This window comes from Cyrtonyx montezumae, unplaced genomic scaffold (assembly GCF_038088225.1).
Source record: "Cyrtonyx montezumae isolate F1298 unplaced genomic scaffold, pur_monq_1.0 scaffold_9, whole genome shotgun sequence".
Taxonomy (NCBI): Eukaryota; Metazoa; Chordata; class Aves; order Galliformes; family Odontophoridae; genus Cyrtonyx; species Cyrtonyx montezumae.
In genome coordinates, this window is record NW_027072100.1 from 1484176 (window position 1) to 1494289 (window position 10114).

The following is a 10114-nucleotide window of genomic DNA, read 5'->3' on the forward strand; positions in this document are numbered from 1 at the left end:
AAACATGACGCATGAAGGGACTCTTATCCTTGTTGAGGCCACTGGTTATGTTCAGTATGTAAATAAGTGTTAGTGAATGTCAGTAGTACTGAAACTAGTAATCCTATTTACAAGACTAACCAACCTCCCATTCAAGAGTATCAACTATAAAGGTTAGTTTAAAAAGGTCGCTAGAAAATCTTTGGTGCCTCACTGCCTTTTGCAGTCCATTTATGTGTATGGAGATGTTCAAACCTGGCAGTGGCAGTGCTCTGTCAGTCTGATTTGCAGGGTGACCACCTTGGCCATGTGGGCATGGCAGAGCTTGTGGAAAAGGCTGTTCCCATGAGCACAGGGTAACTGTGGCTCTGACTTCTTAGCTGGCAAGGGGGAATGGTCTTGGTGGCTCCAACCCCATCTGAGATCTTCTCTTTCACATCTAATCATTACCTGTGGTGTCTTTTCTCCAGGGTTCCTTCTATGTCTACCCCACTGCAGAAGCCAGCACGGAGCCCAAGGTCTCCCAGGGTGTTCCAAGGAACAGACCCATCAAGGTTCTTGTAAGAGTTTATATTGTGAAGGTAAGTATCTGCTGGCGGTGACAGTAATGCCTGGGAGTCTGTCCCTCCCTACGGACCTCCTGCCATTCTCCTCTCAGCAAATTGAACAGTGACACTTAGGAAAGGCTTGACAGTATCTTGCAGTCTCTGCCAGCCTAGTGGGAGTCAGTTACAGTGAGGGCTGGCATTTACATCTTCTCCACAAAGAGTTTTCCAGTCTTTCTTGCTTCAGGAAATGCTAAAAATCCAGTTGGGCATTTCTCAGAAATTTCTGCCTCTCCTCTTATTTGCTCTAAGACAGTGAGCAGGCAGATGGGTGGGCTGGCAGATGGAGACATTTGCGGCTTGTTGAGTAGGGATGCATAGGAACAAAGGCATCTCCCTGCTGGGGCAGTTGCTGAAAGCACCTGATCAGTGACTTTGGGATATCTCGGGTCCATGCAGATAGGTGGGCTGGCAGATGGAGACATTTGCGGCTTGTTGAGTAGGGATGCATAGGAACAAAGGCATCTCCCTGCTGGGGCAGTTGCTGAAAGCACCTGATCAGTGACTTTGGGATATCTCGGGTCCATGCAGTGTCCTCTCCTCGTGTTGCTTTCTGCAGCTGATGTGTGGATGTAACTCTTGTGTGTTCCAGGCTACCAACCTGTCTCCAGCAGACCCCAATGGCAAGGCAGACCCCTATGTGGTGGTGACAGTGGGACAGGAGCAGAAGGACACAAAGGAACGATACATCCCAAAGCAGCTCAATCCTGTGTTCGGAGAGTATGCAGGAAGTTTTCCTTTACAAGGGTTAAGAAGAGTAGTGCAGATGTGGGGCTCATGCCATGACCCATTGTGCACAGTTCCTCTCTCCTGGAGAATTTTGTGCTATAAAACAAGGTCTCAGACTTGTCTCCTGCCTCCAGGAGCGTTTGTCTTCAGGAAGGAAGTGTTCAAAGAGCTTGATTTATCAGACAAAGGAGCAGAACTACAGAGCTTTGGAGACATTTGTCCTTACCTCCAGGAGCTCTATCCAACAGCACACACTTTTGGATAAATAACATTCTCTGTTTGAACAAGCACACTGAAAACTGCACACACTGAACTTATGGAGAGCCAAATTCTATCAGCAGTCTTTGGGCTGGCAAGCATAATTCTTAAATGTGGGATGATTGAAGCAGAGCATGTGTTTCATTTCTCCTTGCTGATTACACTTCTCCATCTGCTTCCATCCAGAGTTGTGGAGCTAACAGTCTCCTTTCCCATGGAGTCAGAGCTCACTGTGGCAGTATTTGACCATGATTTGGTTGGATCTGATGATCTGATTGGAGAGACTAAGATCGATTTGGAGAACCGATTCTACAGCAAGCACAGGGCCAACTGTGGAGTGGCTTCGCAGTATGACATGTAGGTATTATTCATCTGACACATTACAGCCACGAGACTTGTTCTCCTCTCCTGCCACTCAAAGCACCTCCAGTTTTGCAGCACAGAGCTGGCATCTGCAGTATCCTTTGAGCAGGTATCATGCAGGTGTGTTACAAGTTACATGAATAAGTCCATCTCCTTTGTTTTTTTTGCTGCCTACCAGTTTCCTGTGATAGCTCAAACTCCTACTGCATGATATGTATTGCTCATAGTGGCAAAACGTTCCTTAATGCTGTCATACTGGTGTTGTGTGAGAAAAATGCTCTCTTTACACTGTAATTTTGACCTCTTTCAGAAGGTAGGGCAGTTTCCCTAGCTCTAGCTCTAGCTGTGAGCAGCTAGATTCTTGATGCTTGTTCTCCTTTGTCCTCCTGCAGAACAGATTCTCTGGTGTCTTTGGCCACATTTTCTACAAGCATATTTTCTCCCTTGCTGTTTGATAATTAGCTGTGGATTTGAGTCCCCAGAATGCCAAATAGCTCTCTCCCAGGTCAGAGCTGCAGTGGGAGCTGCTGCTGTTGCTGCTCTGAAGCCATTGGTTTTGTGAGGAGCAACCCTTGCTTCTTCCAGGGGGGAAGAGCTCATTAAGCTTTTCTTAATTTTTTGTGTGTCTGTGGTTTTTCCAGTGAAATCTGAGCAGGGAGATTGTGGCACAGCCTGTGCTGGAGGGAAGGTACAGGGTCTGTGAAAAAAAAAACCCTACCGTATCCAAACTGAACAAGTTCTTCCTTCCGTGCAGAAATGGCTACAACATGTGGCGAGATGCCTTCAAGCCCACACAGATCTTGGATAGCTTATGCAAGAAAATGTCACTCTCTGCAGCAGAGTACAGACGGGAGGAAGTCAAAGTGGGCAACAAAATCTTCAAGGTCCCTCCAGAGGCTTTTCCTGAAGGTACAGAGAGCCTGGAGAACCACGACTGCTCACGTGCTCAGCAGTGAATGTGATGAATGGCATAGGCTGGGAACCCACCAGCCTCTCTTCCCTGAAGTGCTGTTGGGGCTCTCTGCCCACACCCTGCCCCCTGCCTGTGTTTCTGGGTCACTGTGGGGAGCATCCTCAGTACCCAGCGGCCTGGCTTTGGTGGGTGGGTGAGCACTGTCATGTTAGCTAAGGACCCTGTGGGTCAGAAGGATGTGATGTGGCAGTGCTCTTCTTGGAAAAATGGCTCTACCCCTCTTTCCTCCGTTCCCTCCTCTCTAAAGTCCTTTTCATCTCCTCTGTTGCAAATACCTGGGTCAGCCTTCCTTCCAGGAATCAGTTTGAACAAGTATTTCAGATTCTGGCTCCAGAGATTTTGTTCATGTATATAGGCCCTTGTCTTCCTTAGTATGTTTTCTCTTGGCTCCCTTTTCAGATCTCTCTTTCCCCGTTGGCCATCTGTAGTTGTGATTGCTTTTCTGCTGTTCTTATCCCTTCCTGAAACCACAGAGCATGCATCAGCCTCATCATCATCTTGTAGTTTAATTCTGAGCTGTCTTTGCCTCTGTTTGGAGTCATTTTGGCCAATTCCCATTTTGTCTGTGCTCTTTTCTCACAGAAATAGTTAATTGTACTGTGTTGTACCTGAATTACATCTTTTTCTTTGTTTGAAGCCAAGCCCAGAAGTGTTCATGTTGTCAGGGCTTCCACTTACTCCACCAGCATTTAAAAACATTGCCATAGATTTTTGCTTTGATCAAAACAAAACAAAACAAAAAACAGCTCAGGATAGCATTTGCTCTGGTACGAATGTGGCTGCAACTCAAATTGGTGCCCTGTGGACATCTCTGGCCACGTCTGGGACTGCTTGGGATAGTTTCCATCTCAGGGTGATCTCCAAGGAGCAGATGCTCTCTGTAAACCTGTCCGTGGGTGGATTAGTGTGTTTCACTGGTTCCTGTTTTTCTTACCATTAGCAGACTTTAATTTGGTCTTAAACTGTTATTTGGCTTCTTTCCATGCCAAGTGAGTCAATTAGCAGCATAGATAGTTAACTAATGGAGGGCATGGCCATGCATCACTACCAAGTGACATATGGTTCTTTCCTTGAGCACTCAGGGCAATATTTCCTGCCTATGGGTCTGCTGACATCACCAGAGACATGAGACCTTACACTGCTTTAGAGGGTCATATGCAGCTCAGCATCCTGTGGATCCTTTTCCCAAGGCCATAATAAATGCTTTTTTTGCCCTTTTCCTCTTATTTCTCTTGGCTTGCTTGTCTTCTGCTTACTGCTTTCCTCCTTGCTGTGGCATATTGAGCCCTTTTCCCATGGCTGTATCCTGTTGCAGAGGCCTCTGCGAGGGATGAGAGCGGAGCAGCTGATGAGAACTGCTCAGTGGATGATGAGCACAAGGCTTTGTACGTCCTGCAGCACTGGGAAGAGATGCCAGGACATGGGTACAAGCTGGTACCAGAGCATGTGGAGATCCGGTCTCTTTACAACCCAGAGAGCCCTGGGCTCGTACAGGTGAGATGTGTTTCCTTGTCCAAAGCAGACATTGCTCTGGGCACTGACTTTTAGGGCAGCTGGTAACCAATGCCCTGGCAGGTCCCCCATCATCCCTCTGTCTCCACGTCATGGTACGCATCCCAAGCTCTCCTCCTTCCTGGATGGGCAGCCTTTTCTGTTGGCAGTCAGCAGAAGCTGGATGGCAGTGGAGCAGCAGTGCCAAGAGCAGATTCTTCCTTCCTCTGATGCCAATGGCCATGCACTGAGCCTGTCTGACATCTCATCCACCACAGAGCACCCAGAGCTGGACAGCTCTGCTCAGTGCTTAGGATGGTCTGCAAAAAGCTGTGTTTGAGATAGACTCAGCTCATCTAGAATGGTTTTTCTTGGTAGCAGGGTGGGAGGGAAAAAAAAGTTATTTTGATAGTCTTATTTTTTTCATTCCAACTCTGTCTAAAATCCACACAAAGCTCTGAAGTACTGGGAATGGTGATGGAGGTGGTGGTCTTCTTGTGTAGTTTTCCTTGTGGGGCCAAGCACTTGGTCCTTGAAGAGCTGGAGGGTTGTCAGTCTTCTGAAAACACTCTGCTGCCATCTCTTATCAGGGCTCCCTGCACATGTGGATCGACATGTTTCCCAATGACGTCCCAGCACCACCGCCAGTCAATATCAAGCCCCGAATGCCTATCAGGTAGCACTCCTGGGAGCAGGGCTGGGGCTGTGAAGGTTTGCACTACACCAAAAGATCATCTTTGCATAAGCTTCTTGTTTTCACTGCGGGTGTTCATCTTGCAGCACTGTAACCCTCCCTCTCCAGCAAAGGCTCCATGCAAGATAAAGAGACTGCTGGACTGGGCTAGGCCAGAGGGGACCTGGCAGGGTACCGCAGGACTGGGGTGGGGTTCAGGTCCTACTGCTCTACTGGTGTAGGCTTGTTTTTCCCTCTCAGATGCCAAAGATGAGAGCAGGTGTCTCACCCATCCCTATATCTTTCCCACAGCTATGAGCTGCGTGTGATTATCTGGAACACAGACGATGTAATCCTTGACGATGTCAACCCTGTAACTGGAGAACCTTCTAGTGACATCTATGTGAAGAGGTTTGATGGGGCCAGCAGGAGGCCAAGTCCTGTCTGTCTGGCTTCCAGCCCTGCTCCATGCCTTCCGCCACCTCCTCTGAACCCCAGCTCCTCCCTGCCCCCACTCTGACTGCTGTACCCCAAAGATGGTGGTCACTCGGTCCAATGGCTCTTTGACCCTTTCCTGCTACCCCACAGGGTTCAGATCCTCCATCCTTCTGCTTTTCTTTGGGGCAGGGTGACAAGGGGTATGAGATAACTGAGCTTCTCCTGCAGCTGGATAAAAGGGCTCGAACACGACAAGCAGGAGACAGACGTTCACTTTAACTCCTTGACTGGGGAGGGCAATTTCAACTGGAGGTTCATCTTCCGCTTCAACTATCTCCCAACTGAGAAGGAGATCACCTACAAGAAGAAGGACTCTGTCTTCTCCGTGGAGGAGTCAGAGTTTCGGGAACCAGCTGTTCTGGTCCTCCAGGTCTGGGATTATGATAGGATTTCAGCTAACGACTTTTTAGGTATGGCATGGTCTGCAGGGAGTGGGGTGGCCTGTCCTTCATCTTGCTGAAGTTATCATCATTTCCCTTGAGGTCTAGTTCTCCAAAAAGGAGCTCCAACAGTGCCAGATCAAATTCTTCAGCTCAGCAGTCACGCGGGCTGGCTTTTGACAAGTCTGCCTATAAAGGCAGAGCCCAGTGCTTCACATCTACCCCATAGAGACGCACTGAGCTGATGTGCCCAACAAGTGTTTTATACTCCCATGAGATACTTCCAGTGGAGATTGCTTCAGAAGTGCTACTTGGACACTGATGGAAGTGTTGGACAGCAATCTCAGTGCTTCCCAGCAAGCTCAGTCTAAGGAACTTACAGGCAGGAAGAGGCCTCTTCAGTTTTTACTGCAACCTCCTATTCCAAACAGGGCTAGTTGCAAAGTAGATCACATTGCTCAGGACCTTTTCTGGAGCAATTTTGAGTATCTCCAAGGATGGAGATTCCAGCATCCCTCTGAGCCCATTTTCCAGGCTTTACCATTCTCGTTATCAAATCATTCTGCCTGTTGCCTAGTTAGTGTTTGTTTTGCTGCATCTGGTGTTGGTTGCCCGACACACTTTCTGAGTTGTGTGTTGGGGGTCCAAAACTGGACAAGGGCACACTTTCACCAGAGCTGAGCAGAGGGAAATTCTCATTTCACAGAATTTCAGAATCACAGGGGTTGGAAGGGACAACAGGTCACACAGGTAGGTGTCCAGATGTGTCTTGAATATCTCCATAGAAGGAGACTCCGCAGCCTGGTCCAGTGCTCCGTCACCCTCACCAAAAAGAAGTTCTGCATGTTAATATGGAACTTCCTATGTTCAAGTTTTTGGCCATTGTTCCTTGTCCTATTGCCATATGCCACCAAGGAGAACCTGGCTTCATCCATTGACCTCCCACTTCCCTTTAGATATTTATAAACATTGATCACATCATCCCTCAGTCTTCTTTGCCCCAGGCTGAAGAGACCCAGGTTAATCAGCCTTTCCTCCTATGGGAGATGCTTCAGACCCTTTATCAGCCTTGTGGCCCTGGCACTGGACTCCTTCTAGGATATCCCCATCTTTTTGGGGGGAGCCCAGAACTGGGCACAGTATTCAAAATGTGGCTTCACCAGGGCAGAACAGAGGGGGACGATCACCTCCCTCAACCTGCTGGCCACACTCTTTTATTTATAGACCAGGTGGAGTGTGGGGCTCACCCTGGTGTTTCATCCTGATCCCTGTGCCTGCAGGCTCCATTGAGCTGAGGCTGCATGACATGGTGCGGGCAGCCAAGAGCTCAGAGCATTGCACCATCAAGATGGCAAAGGAGAACGCTACGCCTCGCTTCTCCATCTTCCGAAACAAGCGCATGAGGGGCTGGTGGCCCTTCATCAAACTCAAAGATCGAGAAGATGAAGAGAGAGAGGAGAGGGAGGCCAAGCAGAAAAAGAAAAAGAAGAAGTGGAGCAGCTCAGTCAAAGCAGAAGACACTGAGTTCACAGACCCCAGTGGGAACAAGTACCTCCTGACGGTAAGGCAGGAGGGAGTGGAGAGGCAGTGATGTGCCTTTGCTGGGACATGGCAGCCTGTCCTGCATGCTCACAACCTGCAGAGGCAGCCATCACCCAGCTGCACACAGCTTTGTGCAGGATCTAAGTGGAACTGGGAGAAAAATACCCAGTCCTGGCAAGGTATTTGGCTAGCACATGCTCTGTGAAGCAGCACATGCAGCTGTGACTCAGTTATGCTCCCCCTGCAGGGTAAAGTAGAGGCAGAGTTCCAGCTGCTGACTGTGGAGGAGGCTGAGAAAAGTCCTGCTGGTTTGGGTCGAAAAGAGCCTGAACCCCTGGAAAAGCCCAAGTGAGTATCTGCATTCATCACCCTTACAACAAATGCCTGATAGCCCTCTTTTTGGTGTCTGTTTATGTGGGAAGAGGGAGAATCCACTTCTCAGGGAGTTCAGAGCAATTGAGGAGCAAGGAAGGGGTGTCTGCAGGGCTGCTGCTGCCAGAGCAGTTTCATTTCATTACTTTATGTTCTAGCCGGCCAAAAACTTCTTTCAACTGGTTTGTGAATCCCATGAAGACCTTTGTGTTCTTTATCTGGAAGCGATACAAGAAGTACATCATTGTGCTGTTTGTGGTTGCTCTTCTGACGGTCTTCCTGGTTCTGCTGATCTACACGATGCCTGGATACATCAGTGAGAAGATCATCAATGGATAAATGCTCTCCAGAACAGGACTACACAAAAGCAGGGGTGATTATTGCAGTAATTGAGGCCGGACAAAAAAAATTCTAAGAAAACCCTGCGGGTGCACAGGCGATCTGGAGAGGCCAGGCTCTCTCTGAGGAGTTGCATCTCATGCTAAGTACCCATGAGATACTAAGAAATCATGTAACCAACCAGCCTACTAAATTGGAACAGGCTGTTCAGGAAAGTGGTGGAGTCACCACCCCTTCAGGTTTTCAAGAGAAGTGTAGATGTGGCACGGAGGGACGTGGCTTAGTGGGCAAAGTGGGGATGGGTTGGACTAGATGATCTCTGTGCTCTTTTCCAGCCTTAATGATTCTGATTCTAAATAAAACAAACTCCCTTGATGAGGAAACTTAACACTTTGGGGAAAAAGTAGTTCTTTGTTAACTGGGGCGGGATGGTGGGAAAGGATCGCGACTGCAGATGTAGCAGCAAGAGCCAACTCTTGACATTGAGAGTCATTCTGAAAGGGATGGGGACATACAGGGCCGATTGAGCCCTAGATGGACATTACCTGGCACTTCCCAGGCCTCCTCCTGCCTGAAGAGTTCAGGGCACATCGCATGGGAGAAGGCAGGTCTGGTGCTGGGAGAGCCATGGGAGGTGGGATCAGGAAAATCTGTGTATGGGCTTCCCAGGCTGCTGCTGCAGCTGGAGGGTGGAGGAGGGTGATAGAGCCAAGGTAACCATGAGCTTCCTACTGCTCCCAAGAGCATGTGAGCAGCAGGGTCAGTTCTGGACATGGCAGCACCCCCTGGGATGCAGGCTTCACAAGCTACTTAACAGCATTTCCTGCATATGCAGGGCCAGATATCAGGCTTGCTTCAAATTTCATTTTGGATCTTCTTTTCTTCCATAATAGAATTGTAGAAACAGAGTGGTTTGGGTTGGAAGGAACCTTAAAGATCTTCTAGTTCCAGCTCAGTTCCCTTAACAGCTCCCTGGCTGCTCTCTCTGACATCCCTGGGGTTTCCTATCTGCTCCTGGGATGGGCCACACTACTGCAGGCAGCCCTCCTCAGTGCACCTCTGCCCTTCCCCTGGGTAGCAGAGAGCTGAGATGTCAGCATGAATCTGCATCATGGTGTCAGACTGATATAAATTAAAGCAGACCACTTTTCAGCGTGGGCTCCAGTACCCCAGGGTTCCTGTTTGCACAAATGCTGCTGAGACAAGATCATGACCGGATTGCAAGTCAAGGTGCTCCACCAGGGGGCTCGGTGGGAAGGATTGTCTGCATTACAGGAGATAGTGCTCAGAGTGAGACTGGCATTTCCAGTGGAACTAGATGGTGGTGGGGATAGAGTTAGCAAAGGGAGCAGCCCACTCCTGCAAACCCCTGGGCTACAGGGGAGCAAGCAGGCTGCAAGGGGTCCAACTAACACCCCAGCACTGCTCCTTGTGCAGCCTCAGCCCACACTGCAGGCACTGTTGAGCAGGACACTGCCATCGTGGGTGGCACCTGGTGCACCCCAGCATGCGTGGTGCACCCTGGGTGATGTTGGTGCCTGCTGCACCCAGCATGCATGATGCATGCCAGCAGCACCCTGTGTGCCCCAGCAGTTACCAGTGCACTCTGCGTATCACAGGCACCCCAGCAGTGCCTGGGCCACCCGGTGCATCCCAGCACACCACATACTACATACCACCACACCCCAGGGCAGCTCCTCTGCTCTTGCAGCCACCTCAGCTGCAATGTTCCCTGCCCCCGCGGGTTGAGGCTCCACATAACCCAGAATGAAGCATCTGCCTCTGCCTTCCTGAAAGCGCTCTGCCTCAGGATGGCAGGATTTGCAGCTGTGCCACTCCGTGTGTGTGCACAATGGCCTTGCTGCCTGTCTGCACAGCGGGTGTGCAAGGTGAGGGGGTCAGTGCTGGCAGA

General features: G+C 49.6%; 1 protein-coding gene across 3 annotated transcripts in view; it reads left to right on the forward strand.

The window, feature by feature from the left end:
* Positions 1–8285, forward strand: part of LOC136060153 (fer-1-like protein 4) — a 31586-nt gene extending 23301 nt beyond the window's left edge. For 2 of the 3 annotated variants that reach the window (XM_065754482.1, XM_065754483.1), the window contains 11 exons: positions 450–560; positions 1177–1304; positions 1758–1928; positions 2689–2843; positions 4223–4401; positions 4989–5074; positions 5384–5482; positions 5738–5979; positions 7230–7510; positions 7739–7839; positions 8022–8285. In XM_065754482.1, coding sequence (XP_065610554.1) covers positions 450–560; positions 1177–1304; positions 1758–1928; positions 2689–2843; positions 4223–4401; positions 4989–5074; positions 5384–5482; positions 5738–5979; positions 7230–7510; positions 7739–7839; positions 8022–8202 — 1734 coding nt within the window. In that variant the 3' untranslated portion in view covers positions 8203–8285. Of the gene's footprint in view, positions 1–449; positions 561–1176; positions 1305–1757; positions 1929–2688; positions 2844–4222; positions 4402–4988; positions 5075–5383; positions 5483–5737; positions 5980–7229; positions 7511–7738; positions 7840–8021 lie in introns of those variants that run through there. The other variant, XM_065754484.1, reaches the window with a different exon arrangement.
* Positions 8286–10114: the final 1829 nt, after the last annotated feature.